Genomic DNA, 26206 nt, shown 5'->3' on the forward strand with positions numbered 1-26206 from the left:
TGAGGTTTTAAGTATCTCTAAATTTATCGTCCAATTCGTTCTCTAATGTGCACTTGCTGGTGATCTATTGCTATCCGCTATCAGCCATTTATGCTGGGAAGAAGAGGAGATTAGTGGTCATAAGCGGATCCATCCTTATTGATGGCTTGGTGCGGCCTTCAGATCTTCTCTTGTGCTGCACACAGGGGTCAGGCATAGAAAAGACAATAATGGGCAGCAGCAAAGACATGGCCGTAGTGGGTATCATCAACCCCGCTGAAGACAGAGCAGACCCGTCCTGTAAGGAAGGGGGGGGGGGGTGTAAAGAGTGTAAGGAGTCAGCTCTGACCTGTAGGAGGTGTAGGGGGAGTACACGTCCCGCGGAGTGATCTCCAGGATCTCTTTGGTGGGCCGCACTCGCGGATCTGGATACGGTTTGACATGACGCAATTCAGGAGAAAGGCAAAACTGGGGGTTCTCCGGAGCCGGGGAGACGTCGATCTTCAGCTGAGCTGACAACAGAAGAAATCACACACCGCGAGCTTAGATACACATGACCTATAACGGGGTCATGTATCACACATAATAAACTCAGATACAAGGGACCAGCAAACTGTACTGAACACAATCTGCTTAGATACATGCAGATAGTATCTAAACCAATAGTGTATAACACTGTAAGTTCACATGGTACAGTGACTCAGTCACAGACGGTATCACATATTACGAGTTGTGATACATTGACATCCTTTGCGGAGACTACATATTGGAGCTCGTCATGTGATGACGTCTGACACGGAGTCACTACACCCAAGACATGTGTATCCAAGCTTTTTATGTCTGATACTCACTGATGTCTATCTAAGCCCCTAGTGTCTGCCTAATGAGTGCTTCTGTCTGCTGAGCTGCTGCATCTAAGCGTATTGCGTATGATAGCCCTTTGAAGGTCTAACGTGACATGCTTAGATGCAGCAACTAAGCAGGCAGTATCACACATGACAAGCTTAGGTACGCTTACATATAGGGACTGAGTTACAAACAGTAGCGCACATGATGTGCTGAGATACATAGGTTCAGCGAATTGATAGGTTTAGATCCCAATGGCTAGCAAACAGTACATGAGCAGCTTAGATACACATGCTTGGCAGACCTAATCATACAACATGCTTGGCAGAGAGTACCATACAACAGGCTTAGATACACATGCGTGGCAGACAGTATCATACACCAGGCTTAAATACACATGCTTGGCAGACAGTATCATACATGATGGCTTAGATACACATGCTTGGCAGACAATCATGCAACAGGCTTAGACACACATTTTGCAGACAGAATCATACACGAGGCTTAGATACACGTTTGGCAGACAGTATCACACAACAGGCTTAGATACTCATGCTTGGCAGACAGTATCATACATGATGGCTTAGATACACATGCTTGGCAGACAATCATACAACAGGCTTAGACACACATTTTGCAGACAGAATCATACACCAGGCTTAGATACTCATGCTTGGCAGACAGTATCATACATGATGGCTTAGATACACTCTGTGCCGACAGTATTCTGCACCATGAGCATAGGTACAGCAGCTCAGCAAACACATTATAGGCTGAGCTACACATTGCTCAGCAGGCAGTATCACACACAGACGCACATGGGCTAGATAGCCAATGTTTGGCACACACTATCAAATTATATACTTACATACAGCAGCTCAGCGGACTGTACCACACACACAAGCTTAGATACCACAGACAGTATAACATACACAATGTGCTTAGATACAGTGTCTCAACAGTATCACTGAAGTTCACTGGGGCCTGACAAGACTTCCATATAATGTCCGTCCATACCGGTCACTGGCCGCAGTCTCCTCAGGACAGAGGTCGGTCTTTTCATATCAGCCAAAAACTTGTAGAGATCCTCATCGCTCAGCCGGTCTCCTTCCTGTGAAGACGAGAGAATGTCACCGCTTATCTCTACTCTGTCCCCTATTCTCTTTCTGTGGCCATCATCATCATCATCATCATCATCATCATCATCATCATCATCATCATCATCATCCTCTTGTCATTAGATAGCCCCCGAGGCTTTTCTGAGATGCCTAATGGATGGCACAGAGAAGAGGCCACCGGGGCACTCCTCCTCCATGATTAGGTCTATGGGAGAAAAGACTAGAGGCAATTTCTCCCTTTTCCAATAATAGAGAGGGACAGTTCTGATGATGGGGGCTGGAATCGTGGGGGTCAGGACGCCAAATCTAGGATTTCTGCTCCACCTGTGGTTATGGCCGACGCTTCACCGGTCGTGAGTTTCTCACCTGCTTAAAGAAGTTGGTGACTGTGAGCGTTGCGGGTCTGAAGGAGTTAAACCCGCACACTTCGTCCCCGATGCTGAGCCTCTCAAAGGCTTTCTTCTTCCTTTCGTTCCACGTGCCCTTCCTTTCTGTGAAAGGGGAGAATAATGGAGACAATGACATGAAGGTCACAGGAAACATCTGCTAATGGCGGAGACAGAGGAAGATGGGTCAACTGGGAAAAGGGGCATCAGACCATTGTAACCAGTACGGCTGTGACCTTCATGTTCCAGTCTGCCTTAAGCGCTGTAACATCTGCCATATAATGAGCCCTGTACAGACTATGCACAAAAGCTACACGACGTCTGTCCCTTTAAGAAAGGCGGACAAGAAGATTCCAGTTTTTAAAAACTCTGCTTGCGGTCAGTAAATTAACACATTATTGCACCACCATCCTGGCCAAAATGGAAACGGGTACATGGCTGGACCAGTATGAGAGAGCTACTACGTAAAAAGGGGTTTATCCCACCAAAAATAACATTGATCACCTACCTACTGGATGGGCAGTGGAGTCGAAATGGGGGATCGGAAACCCTACAGATTGGTGGAAGTGACTTAAGCTTCCTCCTTCCATTTAGGTTACTGTAACTGTCCTCCAAAAAGCATCAAGGACGAGACACCCGCCTATTGTGGGAATTAGCGGGGTCCTAGTGGGCCTTTTGGAATTTGTCTTACCGCTATCAGAGTCGGAGTCACGCTCCGATGTCCCCGTGCTGTTGATGATGTTCATCAAGTGAATGGCCGTCCAGGCGAAAGGCATACGGTACCGGCCCAAGCGGGAGCAGAACAGGTCCGCCTGGGCCCGCAGCTTGTCCACCTTCTCCTTGTTCTGGTAACGGAAAAAAGGAAAAAAGGTGGGAAAGTCGTTAGACACCCCAAAAATATGCGAAAACTCTGAAAATGTAGGATTTAAAGGGTGAGAGCCCTCCATTAAAAATACCATGTTACTGAGATACCCATCAGCTGGCAAGGGCTTGCCATGTGGTTTCTCAGTAATGTAATCCCCCCTCCCCCAAAAAAAAAACAAAAAAACCCCTGTCCCCATAGGTGTTAAGAACCATTTTGCCAAAAGAAGCAGCTGAATACATTGGTCCAGACATGATACATGATAGCTAATTGAATGGTAGCACTCAGTGTCAAGCGGCTACTGCTAAAGCAAGTACAATCTGATTTCTGGTATTAAAATAAATATATAAATTTCATATATTATTTATTTAACATACCTAACTAGATTGTGTCTGCTTCTATTTATTTAGAAAACAATCTAGTTTGGTATGTGAAAAAAAAAAAAATATATATATGAAATAATATAAATAAGAAAAATATTTATTATATAATATAATTATATATATGAAGGGAATTTTGTTACTTACCGTAAATTCCTTTTCTTCTAGCTCTTATTGGGAGACCCAGACGATTGGGGTATAGCTACTGCCCTCTGGAGGCCACACAAAGCACTACATTAAAAGTGCAAGGCCCCTCCCCCTCTGGCTATACCCCCCCGTGGTATCACGGGTTCTCCAGTTTTAGTGCCAAAGCAAGAAGGAGGAAGCCAATAACTGGTTTAAACAAATTAACTCCGAATAACATCGGAGAACTGAAAAACCGTTCAACATGAACAACATGTGTACCCGCAAACAACAAAAAAAAACATCCCGAAGGACAACAGGGCGGGTGCTGGGTCTCCCAATAAGAGCTAGAAGAAAAGGAATTTACGGTAAGTAACAAAATTCCCTTCTTCTTCAGCGCTCTATTGGGAGACCCAGACGATTGGGACGTCCAAAAGCTGTCCCTGGGTGGGTAAAGAAATACCTCATGTTAGAGCTGCAAAACAGCCCTCCCCTACGGGGGTGTCACTGCCGCCTGCAGGACTCTTCTACCTAAGCTGGCATCCGCCGAAGCATAGGTATGCACCTGATAATGCTTGGTGAAAGTGTGCAGACTGGACCAGGTAGCTGCCTGGCACACCTGTTGAGCCGAAGCCTGGTGACGTAATGCCCAGGACGCACCCACGGCTCTGGTTGAGTGGGCTTTTAGCCCTGAAGGAACCGGAAGCCCCGCAGAACGGTAGGCCTCTAGAATTGGTTCTTTGATCCATCGAGCCAGGGTGGCTTTAGAAGCCTGCAACCCCTTGCGCGGACCAGCGACAAGGACGAAAAGTGCATCGGCACGGCGTATGGGCGCCGTGCGGGAAATGTAGATTCTGAGTGCTCTCACCAGATCTAGCAAACGTAAGTCCTTTTCATACCGGTGAACCGGATGAGGACAAAAAGAAGGCAAGGAAATATCCTGATTAAGATGAAATGAGGATACGACCTTAGGGAGAAACTCCGGAATGGGGCGCAGCACAACCTTGTCCTGGTGGAACACCAGGAAGGGAGCCTTGGATGACAGAGCTGCCAGCTCAGACACTCGCCGAAGCGATGTGATCGCAACAAGAAACGCCACTTTCTGCGACAGCCGAGAAAAGGAAACTTCCTTCAGAGGCTCGAAGGGCGGCTTCTGGAGAGCAACTAGTACCCTGTTCAGATCCCATGGATCTAACGGTCGCTTGTACGGGGGCACAATATGACAGACCCCCTGCAGGAACGTGCGCACCTTAGACAGACGTGCTAGACGCTTCTGAAAAAACACGGATAGTGCCGAAACTTGCCCTTTAAGGGAGCTGAGCGACAAGCCCTTTTCTAACCCCGATTGCAGGAAGGAAATTAACTTGGGTAATGCAAATGGCCAGGGAGACACTCCCTGAGCCGAGCACCAGGATAAGAAAATCTTCCACGTTCTGTGGTAGATCTTAGCAGAATTCGACTTTCTAGCTTGTCTCATTGTGGCAACGACTCCTTGAGATAATCCTGCAGATGCTAGGATCCAGGACTCAATGGCCACACAGTCAGGTTCAGGGCCGCAGAATTCTGATGGAAAAACGGCCCTTGGGACAGTAAGTCTGGTCGGTCTGGCAGTGACCACGGCCGACCGATCGTGAGATGCCACAGATCCGGATACCACGACCTCCTCGGCCAGTTTGGAGCGACGAGTATGATGCGGCTGCACTCGGATCTGATCTTGCGTAGCACTCTGGGCAAGAGCGCCAGAGGCGGAAACACGTAAGGGAGCTGAAACTGCGACCAATCTTGAACCAAGGCGTCTGCCGCCAGAGCTCTTTGATCGCGCGACCTCGCCATGAATGCCGGGACCTTGTTGTTGTGCCGGGACGCCATTAGGTCGACGTCCGGCACTCCCCAGCGGCGACAGATTTCCTGAAACACGTCCGGGTGAAGGGACCATTCCCCTGCGTCCATGCCCTGGCGACTGAGGAAGTCTGCTTCCCAGTTTTCTACGCCTGGGATGTGAACCGCGGATATGGTGGATGCTCTGTCCTCCACCCACATTAGAATGCGCCGGACTTCTTGGAAGGCTTGCCGACTGCGCGTCCCTCCTTGGTGGTTGATGTATGCCACCGCTGTGGAGTTGTCCGATTGGATTCGGATCTGCTTTCCTTCCAGCCACTGCTGGAAGGCTAGTAGGGCAAGATACACTGCTCTGATCTCCAGAACATTGATCTGAAGGGTGGACTCCTGCGGAGTCCACGTCCCCTGAGCCCTGTGGTGGAGAAACACTGCTCCCCACCCTGACAGACTCGCATCTGTCGTGACTACTGCCCAGGATGGGGGCAGGAAGGATCTTCCCTGAGATAATGATGTGGGAAGGAGCCACCATTGTAGAGAGTCCTTGGCCGTCTGGGAAAGCGAGACTTTCCTGTCCAGGGACGTTGACTTCCCGTCCCATTGGCGGAGAATGTCCCATTGAAGTGGGCGCAGATGAAACTGCGCAAAGGGAACTGCTTCCATGGCTGCCACCATCTTCCCTAGGAAATGCATGAGGCGGCGCAAGGGATGCAACTGGCCCTGCAGGAGAGATTGCACCCCTGTCTGTAGAGACCGCTGCTTGTTCAGCGGCAGCTTCACTATCGCTGCTAGAGTATGAAACTCCATGCCAAGATACGTTAGTGACTGAGTCGGTGATAGGATCGACTTTGGAAAGTTGATGATCCATCCGAAAGACTGTAGAGTCTCCAGCGTAGCATTCAGGCTGTGCTGACATGCCTCCTGAGAGGGAGCTTTGACCAATAAATCGTCTAGGTAAGGGATCACCGAGTGTCCCTGAGAGTGCAAGACTGCTACCACCGCCGCCATGACCTTGGTGAAGACCCGTGGGGCTGTCGCCAGACCAAATGGAAGAGCTACGAACTGAAAATGGTCGTCTCCTATCACAAAACGTAGAAAACGTTGATGTTCTGTAGCAATTGGCACGTGGAGATAAGCATCTTTGATGTCTATCGAGGCAAGGAAGTCTCCTCTGGACATTGAGGCAATGACAGAGCGGAGGGTTTCCATCCGGAACCTCCTGGCGTGCACATGTTTGTTGAGCCGTTTTAGGTCCAGAACAGGACGGAACGAGCCGTCCTTTTTTGGAACCACAAAGAGGTTGGAGTAAAACCCTTGCCCTTGTTCCTGAGGAGGGACTGGGATCACCACTCCTTCCGCTTTTAGGGAATCCACCGCCTGCAGCAGAGCATCTGCTCGGTCTGGATGTGGGAAGGTTCTGAAGAACCGAGCTGGAGGACGAGAATTGAACTCGATTCTGTACCCGCGAGACAAAATGTCCGTCACCCACCGGTCTTTGACCTGTGACATCCAAATGCCGGAAAAGCGGGAGAGCCTGCCCCCGACCGGCGATGCGGAGGGAGGGGGCTGGAAGTCATGAGGTAGCCGCTTTGGAAGCGGTACCTCCATTTGCTTTCTTGGGGCGTGTGTGAGTCCGCCACGAATCTGAGTTTCTTTGCGTCCTCTGAGTCCCTTTGGACGAGGTAAATGGTGTCTTGCCCGAACCTCGAAAGGACTGAAACCTCTGCTGCCACTTTTTCTGCTGAGGTTTGGTTGTTCTGGGTTGTGGTAAAGAGGAGTCCTTACCCTTGGACTGCTTAATGATGTCAGCCAATGGCTCGCCAAACAGTCTATCTCTAGACAAAGGCAAACTGGTTAAACATTTTTTGGAACCAGCATCTGCTTTCCAGTCCTTTAACCACAAGGCTCTGCGCAAAACTACCGAATTGGCGGACGCCATTGAGGTGCGACTGGTAGATTCTAGGACCGCATTGATAGCGTAAGACGCAAACGCCGACATCTGCGTGGTAAGGTGCGCCACTTGCGGCACTGCTGGATGCATGATAGCATCCACTTTTGCTAAGCCAGCTGAAATAGCCTGGAGTGCCCATACGGCTGCGAATGCCGGAGCAAACGACGCGCCGATGGCTTCATAGACAGATTTTAACCAAAGGTCCATCTGTCTGTCATTGGCATCTTTAAGTGAAGCGCCATCCTCCACTGCAACTATGGATCTAGCTGCAAGTTTGGAAATCGGGGGGTCTACCTTTGGACACTGTGTCCAGCGCTTGACCACCTCAGGGGGGAAAGGAAAACGCGTATCCTTAGATCGTTTAGAGAAACGCCTTTCTGGGTGAGCGTCGTGCTTCTGGATTGATTCTCTGAAGTCAGAGTGATCTAACAAAGCACTCAATTTACGCTTGGGATAAAGGAAACGAAACTTCTCCTGCTCCGCAGCCGCCTCTTCTGCTGAAGGGGCTGGGGGAGAAATATCCAACAGCCTATTGATGGCTGAGATAAGATCGTTTACCATGGCATCCCCATCAGGGGTATCCAGGTTGAGAGGGGTTCCAGGAGTGGATTCCTGATCACTCTCATCAGACACATCACAGGGAGACTGATTGCGCTGAGACCCTGAGCAGTGTGAAGACGTCGAGGGTCTTTCCCAGCGAGCTCGCTTAGGGTGGCTGGGGCTATCATCTGAGTCATAATCCTCGGCCTGTGAAGCCGGGGACCCCCCTGTGGGCTGGATACATTCCAAGTAAGGGGGACCTGAGGACAGAGGCCTCGCCGTGCCCAAAGACTGAGCCCCATGTATAGATTGCAAGGTTTCAAGGATTTTTGCCATAGACACAGACATATTGTCTGCAAACACTGCAAAGTCTGTCCCTGTCACCGGGGCAGAACCTACAAGCGTCTCAGCCTGGGTCGCTACCTCTCCGGACTCCGGCTGGCGAAGCAGCACCGGGTCGGAGCATTGCACACAATGGGGGTCATCGGAGCCTGCTGGTAGATTAGCCCCACATGCAGCACACGCAGTATACACAGCCCTTTTTGCCTTGGCCGCCTTGCGTTTTGAGGATGACATGTTGCTGCTTCCACAGAGCGATCTGGGATATGCAGCCAGAAGCGACCTCACAGTGCAAGAAATACAATATCTATATATCTGTACACAGTACACCGATACACAGTGAGGCACTAGAGGGACCAGCACAGAAAAATCGCTTACCGCCCGCTTAAAAAAGCGGGTGTGTGGTCGCCAGATAGCCCCTAGTCCAGGTCTCCCAGAGCCTTGCGTCCTTCCTCCAGCCAGGCATGCATGTAATGGCTGCCGGCATCCCGAGAGAGGAAGGGGGGCGGGCCCTGGGCGTTCCTGGCCAAGAGCGGGAAGCCTGCTTCCCTCTGTGCCAAGTGAGAGGGCTGGAGCATGTAAATCAGGCTCCAGCCCTCGTCGCTGCTAGCGAACAGCGTCTCTCCCCTACCCTGATTGACAGGGTGGGGGCGGGAACGAATCGGAGCAGCCGGCGTCCTAGGCCCAAAAAGCCGGGGACTAAATTTATAACCGCCGCCGCCGTAAAAGCGCGGACGGCGGATCCCCGGCGCACCACAAGTCACAGCAGCGCCGCCCGGTCCAGAGGGGGTCGGCGCTGCGTTCCCATACACAAAAAGTCCCCCAGTAATCTGTAGGGACACCAACTCCACGTTGCGGTCCCCGGCGCACTACAACACCCAGCCAGCCCGGAGTGTGTCTGTGCCTGCCGGGGACACAGAGTACCTGTATGATGCAGGGCCTGTCCCTGATCGCACTCCTGCTCCGAATCCATCAGGTTCTAATGGGTCTGTGGATGGAGCCCGGCGTCAGAGCTGAGAGGCCGGCAGGATCCCACTTCCACAGAGCCCTACCAGGGGATGTGGAAGGAAAACAGCATGTCAGGCTCCAGCCCCTGTACCAGCAATAGGTACCTCAACCTTACAACACCATCCAGGGGTGAGAAGGGAGCATGCTGGGGACACTATATGTGTCCTCTTTTCTTCCATCCGAAATAGTCAGCAGCTACTGCTGACTAAAATCTGTGGAGCTATGCATGGAATGTCTGACCTCCTTCACACACAAAGCTAAAACTGGAGAACCCGTGATACCACGGGGGGGTATAGCCAGAGGGGGAGGGGCCTTGCACTTTTAATGTAGTGCTTTGTGTGGCCTCCAGAGGGCAGTAGCTATACCCCAATCGTCTGGGTCTCCCAATAGAGCGCTGAAGAAATATATATAATAATTAATTATAATAAATTATATATATGTATATATAGATATATTATATTATTAAATAATTATAATAAATTATATATATATAATAATTAATTATAATATATATATATATATATATATATATATATATATATATATAAAAAATACAATATAATACAATGCAATATATACGATACAATATATACAATATAATAAAATACAAAATAAAATAAAAATAATATATCTATAAAATAATTTTTATATACAATGTATTTTATCATTGAACTTATTTTATTCTTTATATTATACATGTAAAATAATATAGATGTAAGTAAAATAATAATATTATATATTATAAAAAATAAAATAGAATGATTAAATAAGTTATACATAATTCTATAGATAATATATTATTTTATACTAATTTTATTGAATTTTTATACTATGGCATATACACACATTGTATTATTTTACATACATATACACGTAAAATATAAATAATGTATATATAATATAACAATTATTTTATATTATAGGTACTTTATATTAATTTACATGTATATCTGTCTATATTATTTTACACATATTATAGAAAAAAAAAATTATATATTTTTTATTTTATTTTGCATACCAAACTAATTGTGCCTGCTTTAGTTATTTCGCAATCTAATTTGGTATGTAAAAGTAAAATAAATATATATATTGATATATATAATTTTTTGCTGGTGTCATACAATATCTCACCTTGATGCTGTCGCTCTCCTTTAGGGTGTAGGGTTCACAGCATTCCCCTATGTCCCCCTGTTGTAGGACTTTCTCCAGCTGTAATACAGATCAAACAGACCAGTGTAAGTATCACGGGGTCCTTCTCTGATATCACACAATCAACAGAGCCAAAGAGGAGTGAACAATCCAAAGATCCTTTATTCCAAGCATAATCAGAAGGTCCATAAAATAATCCACCACACAGAGGGTAAAATCGTCCAGTAATGGGATAAATGTCCCGGGGATGAGCCACAATCCCGAGCAGTCCTTTTCCAGGGAAATCTGGGTTTCTCAAGGGCTTTCTGGGGTGCGGGCCGCAGCCTCAGCTTCTCCCACAGAGGATAAATCTTCTTGCTTCTTTCTTGTCCTCAGACAGACTGAATAATCCCCCAGGTAAGCAGAGAGGTTGGGTGGATTCCAGGCCCCCTCCCCCAGGCTTAGGGACAGAAGCACTGCAGGGGGCGATTAACCTGCAGACAGGACAATGTACACACAAGGCAACACTCCCAGCATCTCAACATACACAACCCACCATATCCCACCATCACAATAAGGATCTCTCGACAAGCGCTCACAGTGACCAGTATGGAAGATGGGAGAGGACCCCCTACCCCACCCTTACAACCCAAAACGACAAATGGTCACTGTCACAAGCCCCCTCCCACCACAGCGGATACTAAACCCACATACACATTCACAGCCACCACCCTGTCCTAAAGCACCTTGATGACGAGATATATGTCAGGAGATGGGTATGTGATGGAGAAGATGGCGGATCTCGCCAGGGTGGAGGGCGCTTGGTGGCCACCTTGAGTCCGCAGCATGTTTTTCATGGCATCTGAGTTCAAGTCGAAATGGAAACTTTCTGATATCTGAGGATAAAGGAAAAACAAACAAACAACATGTAGAAATTATCTATGATAATCAGTATATAACAGGCTGTCAAAGAAGCAGCTGCTATGAGGCCCAATGGGAAAACCCCTTAAAAAGTTTAGAAAAGGATGCAGTTCTTGCTGCCGCCACAGGGGGGCATGGTTTAAAAAAAAAAAGTAGTAAGTAAATAATGTATACAAAGACATTCTCTCATTTACTGCACATGTTTCTAAAAATGAAATTCTGGGGAATAAGGGCTCATAACACACATCACAATCCAGCCACTGACCTTTTTCTTCTCTTTGGCGTCATACAAGGCCATGACACAAAATATCGGCTCAATCTCAATCTCAAACCTGAAAGAGAAAAATGATAAATAATAAATATAAAAATAAGATGTTAAACGTTAAATGAACTAAAGACTAAAACTCACTTGAGTGATATACACTTTACTAAGATCCTCTGTCCAAAGTGCTCCTTGGGAACCTCTGGAATAGTGGAGCGTTCAACCGCCTCATCCTGAGAAGAAAGTCATAGAAAAGGATGCAAACGGTGAAATTATAGCAATACTAAAACAGTAACAGGGGTAATAAGAGGATCAGGAGCCGGGTTACTGTAATAAGAGGTTACAGGGTAATAAGAGGATCAGGAGCCGGGTTACTGTAATAAGAGGTTACAGGGTAATAAGAGGATCAGGAGCCGGGATACTGTAATAAGAGGTTACAGGGGTAATAAGACGATCAGGAGCCGGGATACTGTAATAAGAGGATACAGGGGTAATAAGAGGATCAGGAGCCGGGTTACTGTAATAAGAGGTTACAGGGTAATAAGAGGATCAGGAGCCGGGTTACTGTAATAAGAGGTTACAGGGGTAATAAGAGGATCAGGAGCCGGGTTACTGTAATAAGAGGTTACAGGGTAATAAGAGGATCAGGAGCCGGGTTACTGTAATAAGAGGTTACAGGGTAATAAGAGGATCAGGAGCCGGGTTACTGTAATAAGAGGTTACAGGGGTAATAAGAGGATCAGTAGCCGGGTTACTGTAATAAGAGGTTACAGGGTAATAAGAGGATCAGGAGCCGGGTTACTGTAATAAGAGGTTACAGGGTAATAAGAGGATCAGGATCCGGGTTACTGTAATAAGAGGTTACAGGGTAATAAGAGGATCAGGAGCCAGGTTACTGTAATAAGAGGTTACAGGGGTAATAAGAGGGTCAGGAGCCGGGTTACTGTAATAAGAGGTTACAGGGGTAATAAGAGGATCAGTAGCCGGGTTACTGTAATAAGAGGTTACAGGGTAATAAGAGGATCAGGATCCGGGTTACTGTAATAAGAGGTTACAGGGTAATAAGAGGATCAGGAGCCAGGTTACTGTAATAAGAGGTTACAGGGGTAATAAGAGGGTCAGGAGCCGGGTTACTGTAATAAGAGGTTACAGGGGTAATAAGAGGGTCAGGAGCCGGGTTACTGTAATAAGAGGATACAGGGGTAATAAGAGGATCAGGAGCCGGGTTACTGTAATAAGAGGTTACAGGGGTAATAAGAGGGTCAGGAGCCGGGTTACTGTAATAAGAGTATACAGGGGTAATAAGAGGATCAGGAGCAGGGTTACTGTAATAAGAGGTTACAGGGGTAATAAGAGGATCAGGAGCCGGGTTACTGTAATAAGAGGTTACAGGGGTAATAAGAGGATCAGGAGCAGGGTTACTGTAATAAGAGGTTACAGGGGTAATAAGAGGATCAGGAGCCGGGTTACTGTAATAAGAGGTTACAGGGGTAATAAGAGGATCAGTAGCAGGGTTACTGTAATAAGAGTATACAGGGGTAATAAGAGGATCAGGAGCCGGGTTACTGTAATAAGAGGTTACAGGGTAATAAGAGGATCAGGATCCGGGTTACTGTAATAAGAGGTTACAGGGTAATAAGAGGATCAGGAGCCAGGTTACTGTAATAAGAGTATACAGGGGTAATAAGAGGGTCAGGAGCCGGGTTACTGTAATAAGAGGATACAGGGGTAATAAGAGGATCAGGAGCCGGGTTACTGTAATAAGAGGTTACAGGGGTAATAAGAGGGTCAGGAGCCGGGTTACTGTAATAAGAGGATACAGGGGTAATAAGAGGATCAGGAGCCGGGTTACTGTAATAAGAGGTTACAGGGGTAATAAGAGGGTCAGGAGCCGGGTTACTGTAATAAGAGGTTACAGGGGTAATAAGAGGGTCAGGAGCCGGGTTACTGTAATAAGAGGATACAGGGGTAATAAGAGGATCAGGAGCCGGGTTACTGTAATAAGAGGTTACAGGGGTAATAAGAGGGTCAGGAGCCGGGTTACTGTAATAAGAGGATACAGGGGTAATACGAGGATCAGGAGCAGGGTTACTGTAATAAGAGGTTACAGGGGTAATAAGAGGATCAGGAGCCAGGTTACTGTAATAAGAGGTTACAGGGGTAATAAGAGGATCAGGAGCAGGGTTACTGTAATAAGAGTATACAGGGGTAATAAGAGGATCAGGAGCCGGGTTACTGTAATAAGAGGTTACAGGGTAATAAGAGGATCAGGAGCAGGGTTACTGTAATAAGAGGTTACAGGGGTAATAAGAGGATCAGGAGCAGGGTTACTGTAATAAGAGGTTACAGGGGTAATAAGAGGATCAGGAGCCGGGTTACTGTAATAAGAGGTTACAGGGGTAATAAGAGGATCAGGAGCAGGGTTACTGTAATAAGAGTATACAGGGGTAATAAGAGGATCAGGAGCCGGGTTACTGTAATAAGAGGTTACAGGGGTAATAAGAGGATCAGGAGCAGGGTTACTGTAATAAGAGTATACAGGGGTAATAAGAGGATCAGGAGCCGGGTTACTGTAATAAGAGGTTACAGGGTAATAAGAGGATCAGGAGCCGGGTTACTGTAATAAGAGGTTACAGGGGTAATAAGAGGATCAGGAGCCGGGTTACTGTAATAAGAGGTTACAGGGGTAATAAGAGGATCAGGAGCAGGGTTACTGTAATAAGAGGTTACAGGGGTAATAAGAGGATCAGGAGCCGGGTTACTGTAATAAGAGTATACAGGGGTAATAAGAGGATCAGGAGCCGGGTTACTGTAATAAGAGGTTACAGGGTAATAAGAGGATCAGGAGCAGGGTTACTGTAATAAGAGGTTACAGGGGTAATAAGAGGATCAGGAGCCAGGTTACTGTAATAAGAGGTTACAGGGGTAATAAGAGGATCAGGAGCCGGGTTACTGTAATAAGAGGTTACAGGGGTAATAAGAGGATCAGGAGCCGGGTTACTGTAATAAGAGGTTACAGGGGTAATAAGAGGATCAGGAGCCGGGTTACTGTAATAAGAGGTTACAGGGGTAATAAGAGGATCAGGAGCCGGGTTACTGTAATAAGAGGTTACAGGGGTAATAAGAGGATCAGGAGCAGGGTTACTGTAATAAGAGGTTACAGGGGTAATAAGAGGATCAGGAGCAGGGTTACTGTAATAAGAGTATACAGGGGTAATAAGAGGATCAGGAGCCGGGTTACTGTAATAAGAGGTTACAGGGTAATAAGAGGATCAGGAGCAGGGTTACTGTAATAAGAGGTTACAGGGGTAATAAGAGGATCAGGAGCAGGGTTACTGTAATAAGAGTATACAGGGGTAATAAGAGGATCAGGAGCCGGGTTACTGTAATAAGAGGTTACAGGGTAATAAGAGGATCAGGAGCCAGGTTACTGTAATAAGAGGTTACAGGGGTAATAAGAGGATCAGGAGCAGGGTTACTGTAATAAGAGGTTACAGGGGTAATAAGAGGATCAGGAGCCGGGTTACTGTAATAAGAGGTTACAGGGGTAATAAGAGGATCAGGAGCAGGGTTACTGTAATAAGAGTATACAGGGGTAATAAGAGGATCAGGAGCCGGGTTACTGTAATAAGAGGTTACAGGGGTAATAAGAGGATCAGGAGCCGGGTTACTGTAATAAGAGGTTACAGGGGTAATAAGAGGATCAGGAGCCGGGTTACTGTAATAAGAGTATACAGGGGTAATAAGAGGATCAGGAGCCGGGTTACTGTAATAAGAGGTTACAGGGGTAATAAGAGGATCAGGAGCAGGGCTACTGTAATAAGAGGTTACAGGGTAATAAGAGGATCAGGAGCAGGGTTACTGTAATAAGAGGTTACAGGGGTAATAAGAGGATCAGGAGCCGGGTTACTTTAATAAGAGTATACAGGGGTAATAAGAGGATCAGGAGCCGGGTTACTGTAATAAGAGGTTACAGGGGTAATAAGAGGATCAGGAGCCGGGTTACTGTAATAAGAGGTTACAGGGTAATAAGAGGATCAGGAGCCGGGTTACTGTAATAAGAGGTTACAGGGATAATAAGAGGATCAGGAGCCGGGTTACTGTAATAAGGTTAGAGGGGTAATAAGAGGATCAGGAGCCGGGTTACTGTAATAAGAGGTTACAGGGGTAATAAGAGGATCAGGAGCCGGGTTACTGTAATAAGAGGTTACAGGGGTAATAAGAGGATCAGGAGCCGGGTTACTGTAATAAGAGGATACAGCGGTAATAAGAGGATCAGGAGCCGGGTTACTGTAAGGCTATGTGCGCACAGTGCGTTTTTCGGGTGCGTTTTTGGCCTCAAAACTGCAGGACTTTGCTTCCCCAGCAAAGTCTATGAGTTTTCATTTTTGCTGTCCCCACACATCTGTTTTTTTTACCTGCGTTTTTGAGTTAAAAAAAAAAAAAATGGACATGTCAGTTCTTTCCTGCGTTTTTCTACGTTTTCCGCCCATGCAATGCATTTGAAAAACGCAGCAAAACGCAGAGATCAAAAACGCACCAAATCGCGGCAAAAACGCATGCGTTTTTTTGATGAGTTTTTTCGACGCAGGTGCGTTTTTGTGCGTTTTTAGTGGCCAAAAACGCACAAAAACGCAGCGTCAAAAAGACGCAGTGTGCGAACCTAGCCTAATAAGAGGTTACAGGGGTAATAAGAGGATCAGGAGCCGGGTTACTGTAATAAGAGGTTACAGGGGTAATAAGAGGATCAGGAGCCGGGTTACTGTAATAAGAGGTTACAGGGATAATAAGAGGATCAGGAGCCGGGTTACTGTAATAAGAGGATACAGGGGTAATAAGAGGATCAGGAGCCGGGTTACTGTAATAAGAGGTTACAGGGGTAATAAGAGGATCAGGAGCCGGGTTACTGTAATAAGAGGTTACAGGGGTAATAAGAGGATCAGGAGCCGGATTACTGTAATAAGAGGTTACAGGGGTAATAAGAGGATCAGGAGCCGGGTTACTGTAATAAGAGGTTACAGGGGTAATAAGTGGATCAGGAGCCGGGTTACTGTAATAAGAGGATACAGGGGTAATAAGAGGATCAGGAGCCGGGTTACTGTAATAAGAGGTTACAGGGGTAATAAGAGGATCAGGAGCCGGGTTACTGTAATAAGAGGTTACAGGGGTAATAAGAGGATCAGGAGCCGGGTTACTGTAATAAGAGGTTACAGGGGTAATAAGTGGATCAGGAGCCGGGTTACTGTAATAAAAGGTTACAGGGGTAATAAGTGGATCAGGAGCCGGGTTACTGTAATAAGAGGTTACAGGGGTAATAAGTGGATCAGGAGCCGGGTTACTGTAATAAGAGGTTACAGGGGTAATAAGTGGATCAGGAGCCGGGTTACTGTAATAAGAGGTTACAGGGGTAATAAGTGGATCAGGAGCCGGGTTACTGTAATAAGAGGTTACAGGGGTAATAAGTGGATCAGGAGCCGGGTTACTGTAATAAGAGGTTACAGGGGTAATAAGTGGATCAGGAGCCGGGATACTGTAATAAGAGTATACAGGGGTAATAAGAGGATCAGGAGCCGGGTTACTGTAATAAGAGGTTACAGGGGTAATAAGAGGATCAGGAGCCGGGTTACTGTAATAAGAGGTTACAGGGTAATAAGAGGATCAGGAGCCGGGTTACTGTAATAAGAGGTTACAGGGGTGATAAGAGGGTCAGGAGCCGGGTTACTGTAATAAGAGGTTACAGGGGTAATAAGAGGATCAGGAGCCGGGTTACTGTAATAAGAGGTTACAGGGGTAATAAGTGGATCAGGAGCCGGGTTACTGTAATTAGAGGATACAGAGGTAATATTAGACGCGGGCATTTATATACATTATGTTTGCTCTATGCTGGTAGTAGTAGTGCTCAGTATTACCTCATCAGGGGCAGGGTATAAAGCGAGGACATGGGGGTGTCTGTTGTCCCTCCTCTGCTCCTCATTGATCCGGTCCATCTCCTCAGGAGGGGCTCTGTCTAACAGGTTTGTTAATAAGGGGTCAGGTGCAGAGTTCTTCAAATCGAATATACTAGAGGCCCAGCTGCCCCGTGGGGTCTCATCCATGGAGACAGAGGATCTCTTTTTTTCTTCCTGTGGGAGAAGAGAAGAGATAACATACACCTCATTACTGATGCGTGCACTGCGTAGTGTAGATATCACTCATCATCCAGATAACACACTTCTCAGCCTAACCTTAACAATGAAAACAATAGAGAACACCCAAACACACAACTGTGTGATGTCTCTTCTCAGAGGACTCCGCTCCTTTCTCCTCTTGGACGGATCTTTCCGTCTCATTCAAGGGTTAAATGTGGAATATTTGTAATCTGTGAATGCGGCAGTTGGTGCTTTTAAAATTCTATGGAGAAGAAGGAGCCGGAGGCCGACAGACATTCCGCTGCAAACAGGCCTTATTTCTCAAAACTGTTTCTGTTGCCCATAGCAACCAGAGGTTTGCTTTCTTTATACCAGAGTAGTTTAAGAAATGAAAGCTGCATCTTGATTGGCTGATATGCGAAAGAACATTTCACTTTTAGACAGTTTACAGCCCTTACCAACATCCACTGCACACGTATGGCAGATGTGTACATTACTTGTATGGAACATGCTAAGGAGCTGAGCCCCCTCTATACAGCACAGGTGCCAGCTGTGTTACACAGCCGGCACCAGACATTGACTGATGCAATCTGACCAAGCAGTTTAACCTCTTAAATGCTGAGGTCAAGCATGACAGCGGCACATAACAGTCAACATGGAGGCTCTCAGTGCTGATTGGCCCCTCAAACAGAACAGAGGGAAGAGCCGAAGTGTTGCCTGTGTGTAATAGCACAGTAGGGCAGTGCACTTAAAATAGGCAATCACTGGACCAAGTGCCCAAAGACAATTAAAGATGTAAAAAAATAACACACACAAAAATAAAATAATATAAATATACACACACATTGTGTGATGGGCAGAAACTCTACCAATGGGCCACAGGCTGCAATATGATGGGCAGAAACTCCACCAGTGAGCCACAGGCTGCAGTATGATGGGCAGAAACTCCACGAGTGAGCCACAGGCTGCAGTGTGATGGGCAGAAAATCCACCAATGGGCCACAGGCTGCAGTATGATGGGCAGAAACTCCACGAGTGAGCCACAGGCTGCAGTATGATGGGCAGAAACTCCACGAGTGAGCCACAGGCTGCAGTGTGATGGGCAGAAAATCCACCAATGGGCCACAGGCTGCAGTATGATGGGCAGAAAATCCACCAATGGGCCACAGGCTGCAGTATGATGGGCAGAAACTCCACCAGTGAGCCACAGGCTGCAGTATGATGGGCAGAAACTCCACGAGTGAGCCACAGGCTGCAGTATGATGGGCAGAAACTTTACCAGTGAGCCACAGGCTGCAGTGTGATGGGCAGAAACTCCACCAGTGAGCCACAGGCTGCAGTGTGATGGGCAGAAACCCTACCAGTGAGCCACAGGCTGCAGTGTGATGGGGAGAAAATCCACCAATGGGCCACAGGCTGCAGTGTGATGGGCAGAAACTCCGCCAGTGAGCCACAGGCTGCAGTGTGATGGGCAGAAACTCCACCAGTGAGCCACAGGCTGCAGTGTGATGGGCAGAAACTCCGCCAGTGAGCCACAGGCTGCAGTCAAATTGTCTCTCCAGAAAAGGAGACAAACTCTAGCGCAGCGCCACCTATTGGAAGTAGCGATCCTAAAAGTCAAATGTGGATTTTTAACAATCCTTTGCATATGATTTAGGATTTTATGCCAGATCAAAATCCCAATTTGCAGATAACTTGTTTCGGGGTGATTGCCCCTCGTCAGTGCAAAGTATGGGGTGTCTGATCTGGCTCATGAGAAGCTTTGTGGGGAACACTATTCTCCTTAAGGAGACAGGCTGCAGTGTGATGGGCAGAAACTCTACCAATGAGCCACAGGCTGCAGTGTGATGGGCAGAAATTCTACCAGTGAGCCACAGGCTGCAGTGTGATGGGCAGAAACTCTACCAGTGAGCCACAGGCTGCAGTGTGATGGGCAGAAACTCTACCAGTGAGCCACAGGCTGCAGTGTGATGGGCAGAAACTCTACCAGTGAGCCACAGGCTGCAGTGTGAAACATAACAGAAACATATTGAATACCTGCTCCTCTGCACCTCCCTTCTCTTCAGGAGACTCATCTAATTCATAGATCTGCCGCGTGAGGTTCTTCTGACGTTGTCTCTGGCGCTCGGTGGTGATCGGGGTGTACGCCGTGCTCTGTTTCTGTGACCTGAATATAAGAAGGTGACATGTTGTGTATATAAATGTGACAAAACAGAGCTCTCTTCACTAAATATATTATTATTTAAGAGTGCAAGCTCTTCCTTCCAAATATTGCAGTCACTTCTCTTCTTTTGGAAAATCTGGTTCTAAACAATCCAACTTTACAGATGACTAGAACTATACTCGATATACTGGATGGATATTATATCATTAGAAAAGAGACGCCTGGCAAATTAAATATCTGTTCGGAGTATTGCCAATACAGCAGTGGCCTTCAGTCTGTGCACATCCAGTCCTTGCCTGCTGGGGGTAGTAGTTTTACAATGACTCAAAACATGTACTTCTCTGTAGGCCAATGCATTAGCGTGCGCGCACCCTGCAGGCAGTCACTTACCGTCTCTGCACAATCACCCAATCATGTGTGTACACCTTTAAGGCATCTCGGACTCGAGCATCCAGCTTGCTGTAGAAAGAAAGGAAAGAAATGAGGACAATGGAAGACGAGATCCTCTTGTTGTTGAGTGGTCTGACCGGGGGTGGTGAAGCATCATCTAATAATCAGTGGCAGGGATATATCGTAATATGGTAAGTGAAGGAGGAGGAGCAGTCACAGTACATGTCCTGTATAGTATCTCACTCATCTACCTGTGATCTCCGTTTTCCTGGGACAAATCCCATCCCCAACAATCTAACCATGCTCAATTGATTAATTTATAAAACCGCATTCTTTGGGCTTTTGTGCAGTCGGTCTCTGAAGACTCAAAACTCCCGACCTGCAACGTTGAAGGTAGAAACCGTAAACGTGAACCACAGGCTGCACTATTCTATAGGACGGATTTTTTTTCTACCTAAACAGCTAAAATGTCATTCTTCTTCTTTACAGGTATATTGTACTGGTATACACAGAGAGATCTCCAAATACCAATGCAATAAAAAGAAAGAAGGGAATTTTGTTTACTTACCGTAAATTCCTTTTCTTCTAGCTCCAATTGGGAGACCCAGACAATTGGGTGTATAGCTACTGCCTCTGGAGGCCACACAAAGCATTACACTTAAAAGTGTAAGGCCCCTCCCCTTCTGCCTATACACCCCCCGTGGGATCACGGTTCCTCAGTTTTAGTGCCAAAGCAAGAAGGAGGAAAGCCAATAACTGGTTTAAGAACAAATTCAATCCGAAGGAACATCGGAGAACCGAAACCATTCAACATGAACAACATGTGTACCCGAAAAAACAAAAATCCCTAAGCAAACAGGGCGGGTGCTGGGTCTCCCAATTGGAGCTAGAAGAAAAGGAATTTACGGTAAGTAAACAAAATTCCCTTCTTCTTTGGCGCTCCATTGGGAGACCCAGACAATTGGGACGTCCAAAAGCAGTCCCTGGGTGGGTATAATAACCCCTCGTGATAGGACCGTAAAAACAGCCCTACCCTACAGGTGGGCAGTCGCCGCCTGAAGGACTTGTCTACCTAGGCTGGCGTCCGCCGAAGCGTAGGTATGCACTTGATAGTGTTTGGTAAAAGTGTGCAGACTCGACCATGTAGCCGCCTGGCACACCTGCTGAGCCGTAGCCTGGTGTCGTAATGCCCAGGACGCACCCACGGCTCTGGTAGAATGGGCCTTCAGCCCTGAGGGAACCGGAAGCCCAGCAGAACGGTAGGCTTCAAGAATTGGTTCCTTGATCCACCGAGCCAGGGTGGATTTGGAAGCTTGCGACCCTTTGCGCTGACCAGCGACAAGGACAAAGAGTGCATCCGAGCGGCGCAGGGGCGCCGTGCGGGAAATGTAGATCCTGAGCGCTCTCACGAGATCCAACAAATGCAAATCCTTTTCACATTGATGAACTGGATGAGGGCACAAGGAAGGCAAGGAGATATCCTGATTAAGATGAAACGGGGATACCACCTTAGGGAGAAACTCCGGAATAGGGCGCAAAACCACCTTGTCCTGGTGAATCACCAGGAAGGGAGATTTGCATGACAGCGCTGCTAGCTCGGACACTCGTCGAAGAGACATGACCGCTACTAGAAAGGCCACTTTCTGTGAAAGGCGAGAAAGGGAAACATCCCTCATAGGCTCGAAAGGCGGCTTCTGGAGAGCAATTAGAACCCTGTTCAGATCCCAGGGCTCTAACGGCCGCTTGTAAGGAGGGACGATATGACAGACCCCTTGCAGGAACGTGCGTACCTGAGGAAGTCGTGCTAGGCGCTTCTGAAAAAATACCGATAGCGCTGAGACTTGCCCCTTGATGGAGCTGAGCGACAAACCTTTTTCCAACCCGGATTGCAGGAAGGAAAGAAAAGTAGGCAATCTAAATGGCCAGGGAGAGACTCCCTGAGCAGAGCACCAAGACAAGAATATTTTCCACGTCCTGTGGTATATCTTGGCGGAGGTAGGTTTTCTGGCCTGTCTCATGGTGGCAATGACCTCTTGAGACAATCCTGAACCCGCTAGGATCCAGGACTCAATGGCCACACAGTCAGGTTCAGGGCCGCAGAATTCTGATGGAAAAACGGCCCTTGAGACAGCAAGTCTGGTCGGTCTGGTAGTGCCCACGGTTGGCCTACCGCGAGGTGCCACAGATCCGGGTACCACGACCTCCTTGGCCAGTCTGGAGCGACGAGGATGGCGCGGCGGCAGTCGGACCTGATCTTGCGCAGCACTCTGGGCAACAGAGCCAGAGGTGGAAACACATAAGGAAGCTGGAACTGCGACCAATCTTGAACTAAGGCGTCTGCCGCCAGAGCTCGGTGATCGTGAGACCGTGCCATGAAAACTGGGACCTTGTTGTTGTGCCGAGACGCCATTAGGTCGACGTCCGGCATCCCCCAGCGGCGACAGATCTCCTGAAACACGTCCGGGTGAAGAGACCATTCCCCTGCGTCCATACCCTGGCGACTGAGGAAGTCTGCTTCCCAGTTGTCCACGCCTGGGATGTGAACTGCGGATATGGTGGAAGCCGTGTCTTCCACCCACGTCAGAATCCGCTGGACTTCCTGGAAGGCTTGCCGACTGCGAGTTCCTCCTTGGTGGTTGATGTATGCCACCGCTGTGGAGTTGTCCGACTGAATACGGATCTGCTTGCCTTCCAGCCACTGCTGGAAGGCTTGAAGGGCAAGATACACTGCTCTGATCTCCAGAACGTTGATCTGAAGAGTGGACTCTTGCTGAGTCCACGTACCTTGAGCCCTGTGGTGGAGAAAGACTGCTCCCCACCCTGACAGACTCGCATCTGTCGTCACTACCGCCCAAGATGGGGGTAGGAAGGATTTCCCTTTCGACAATGAGGTGGGAAGCAGCCACCATCGAAGAGAATCCTTGGCCGCCTGAGAGAGAGAGACGTTGCTGTCGAGGGACTTCGACCTCCCGTCCCATTGGCGGAGAATGTCCCATTGTAGTGGACGCAGATGAAACTGCGCGAAAGGGACTGCCTCTATTGCTGCCACCATCTTCCCTAGGAAGTGCATGAGGCGTCTCAAGGGGTGCGACTGGCCCTGAAGGAGAGATTGCACCCCTGTCTGTAGTGAACGCTGTTTGTCCAGCGGAAGCTTCACTATCGCTGAGAGAGTATGAAACTCCATGCCAAGATATGTTATCGACTGGGTCGGGGTTAGATTTGACTTGGAAAAGTTGATGATCCACCCGAAACCCTGGAGAGTCTCCAGCGCCACGTTCAGGCTGTGTTGGCATGCCTCTTGAGAAGGTGCCTTGACCAGCAGATCGTCTAAGTAAGGGATCACGGAGTGTCCCTGAGAGTGTAGGACTGCAACTACAGCTGCCATGACTTTGGTGAAGACCCGTGGGGCTGTCGCCAGACCAAAGGGCAGGGCTACGAACTGAAGGTGTTAGTCTCCTATAACGAAGCGTAGAAAACGCTGATGTTCTGGTGCAATCGGTACGTGGAGATAAGCATCCTTGATGTCTATTGATGCTAGGAAATCTCCTTGAGACATTGCGGCGATGACGGATCGGAGGGATTCCATCCGGAACCGTCTGGTTCTCACGTGGTTGTTGAGAAGTTTTAGGTCCAGAACGGGACGGAAGGATCCGTCCTTTTTTGGTACCACAAACAAATTGGAGTAAAAACCGTGACCTTGCTCTTGAAGAGGAACAGGGATCACCACTCCTTCCGCCTTTAGAGAGCACACCGCCTGCAGGAGAGCATCGGTTCGGTCGGGAGGCGGAGACGTTCTGAAGAATCGAGTTGGAGGACGAGAACTGAACTCTATCCTGTACCCGTGAGACAGAATGTCTCGCACCCAACGGTCTTGGACCTGTGGCAGCCAAATGTCGCCAAAGCGGGAGAGCCTGCCATCGACCGAGGATGCGGAGGGAGGAGGCCGGAAGTCATGAGGAAGCCGCCTTGGTAGCGGGTCTTCCGGCTGTCTTTTTTGGGCGTGACTGAGCCCGCCAAGAATCTGAACTCCTCTGATCCTTTTGAGTCCTTTTGGACGAGGAGAATTGGGACCTGCCCGAGCCTCGAAAGGACCGAAACCCCGACTGTCCCCTCCTCTGTTGGGGTTTGGTTTGTCTGGGCTGAGGTAAGGATGAATCCTTACCCTTGGACTGTTTAATGATTTCATCCAAGCGCTCACCAAACAGCCGGTCACCAGAAAATGGCAAACTGGTTAAACATTTCTTGGAAGCAGAATCTGCTTTCCATTCCCTTAACCACAAGGCTCTGCGTAAAACCACGGAGTTGGCAGATGCCACTGCCGTACGGCTCGTAGAGTCCAGGACAGCATTAATCGCGTAAGACGCAAATGCAGACATTTGAGAGGTTAAGGATGCCACCTGCGGAACAGATGTACGTGTGACCGTGTCAATCTGTGCAAGACCAGCCGAAATAGCTTGGAGTGCCCATACGGCTGCGAATGCAGGAGCAAACGACGCGCCGATAGCTTCATAGATGGATTTCAACCAGGGCTCCATCTGTCTGTCAGTGGCATCTTTAAGTGCAGCCCCATCCTCCACTGCAACTATGGATCTAGCCGCAAGTCTGGAGATAGGGGGATCCACCTTGGGACACTGGGTCCAGCTCTTGACCACGTCAGGAGGAAAGGGATAACGTGTATCCTTAAGCCGTTTGGAGAAACGCTTATCTGGATAAGCGTGGTGTTTCTGGACTGACTCTTTAAAATCCGAGTGGTCCAGAAAAGTACTTAATTTACGCTTGGGATACCTGAAATGGAATTTCTCCTGCTGTGAAGCTGACTCCTCCACTTGAGGAGCTGGGGGAGAAATATCCAACATTTTATTGATGGACGCGATAAGTTCATTCACTATGGCGTCACCATCAGGAGTATCCAGATTGAGAGCGGTCTCAGGATCAGAATCCTGATCAGCTACCTCCGCCTCATCATACAGAGAGTCCTCCTGCTGGGACCCTGACCAGTGAGATGAAGTAGAGGGCCGCTCATAGCGAGCTCGCTTAGGCTGTCTAGGACTGTCGTCCGTGTCAGAGCCATCACCCTGGGATGCGTGGGACACCCCCGGAGCCCGGAGCTGTTCCAACTGAGGGGGGCCAGGAAGCAATGAATCAACAGTGCCCATGGTCTGAGTTACTGGTCTAGACTGCAAAGTCTCTAGAATCTGAGACATAGTCACAGATAATCTATCTGCAAAAATTGCAAACTCTGTCCCCGTCACCTGGACAGTATTCACAGGTGGATCTCTCTGGGACACCTCCAGCAGAGGCCCCGGCCGAGCAGGGGGCACAGGGACCGAACACTGCACACAATGGGGGTCAGTGGAACCTGCCGGTAGAACAGCCTCACAAGCGGTGCAAGCAGCATAAAAAGCCTGTGCCTTGGCACCCCTGTTTTTTGCGGACGACATGCTGTATTCTCCACAGAGCAATCCAGGAGGGTATATAGCCAAGAATCACCAGCGACCGTTTAGTGCAATGTATAGCATGCAAGCATAAAAATACAATTGAACACTTCGTCACTAGTGGGGTCAGCCCCGGAGGTGCCGCTTACCGCCCGCTAAAAGCGGGTTGTAGTCGCCAGAATCCCGTGCCTGGGTCTCCCAGAACTTGTCTCCCCTTTCCAGCTCAGCCTGCACATCAGGAATGGCTGCCGGCGTTCTGTGAAGAGGGGCGGACCGTGGGCGTGCCTCAGACAAAGTGCGGGAAACTGGCTTCCCACTGTGCTCAATGTGAGGGCTGGAGTATGTAAAGCAGATTCCAGCCCTCAGCGCTGACGTTCTGCATAGCGTCCCGCCCTTCCCCTGACTGGCAG

The 26206-nt window shown here is 48.2% G+C and overlaps 1 protein-coding gene across 6 annotated transcripts in view; it reads right to left on the reverse strand.

Moving 5' to 3' along the window:
• Positions 1 to 26206, reverse strand: part of DOCK6 (dedicator of cytokinesis 6) — a 139350-nt gene that overhangs the window by 66410 nt on the left and 46734 nt on the right. For all 6 annotated transcript variants that reach the window (XM_075346540.1, XM_075346539.1, XM_075346536.1 and 3 more), the window contains exons 4-14: positions 20362 to 20430; positions 19845 to 19974; positions 17589 to 17801; positions 11827 to 11912; positions 11683 to 11749; positions 11243 to 11392; positions 10500 to 10577; positions 3021 to 3174; positions 2310 to 2434; positions 1843 to 1936; positions 329 to 491 (exon numbers count right to left, since the gene is read on the reverse strand). In XM_075346540.1, the coding sequence (XP_075202655.1) occupies positions 329 to 491; positions 1843 to 1936; positions 2310 to 2434; positions 3021 to 3174; positions 10500 to 10577; positions 11243 to 11392; positions 11683 to 11749; positions 11827 to 11912; positions 17589 to 17801; positions 19845 to 19974; positions 20362 to 20430 (1329 nt within the window). The remainder of the gene's footprint in view (positions 1 to 328; positions 492 to 1842; positions 1937 to 2309; positions 2435 to 3020; positions 3175 to 10499; positions 10578 to 11242; positions 11393 to 11682; positions 11750 to 11826; positions 11913 to 17588; positions 17802 to 19844; positions 19975 to 20361; positions 20431 to 26206) is intronic.

The sequence above is a fragment of the Anomaloglossus baeobatrachus genome, chromosome 4, assembly GCF_048569485.1.
Source record: "Anomaloglossus baeobatrachus isolate aAnoBae1 chromosome 4, aAnoBae1.hap1, whole genome shotgun sequence".
NCBI lineage: Eukaryota > Metazoa > Chordata > Amphibia > Anura > Aromobatidae > Anomaloglossus > Anomaloglossus baeobatrachus.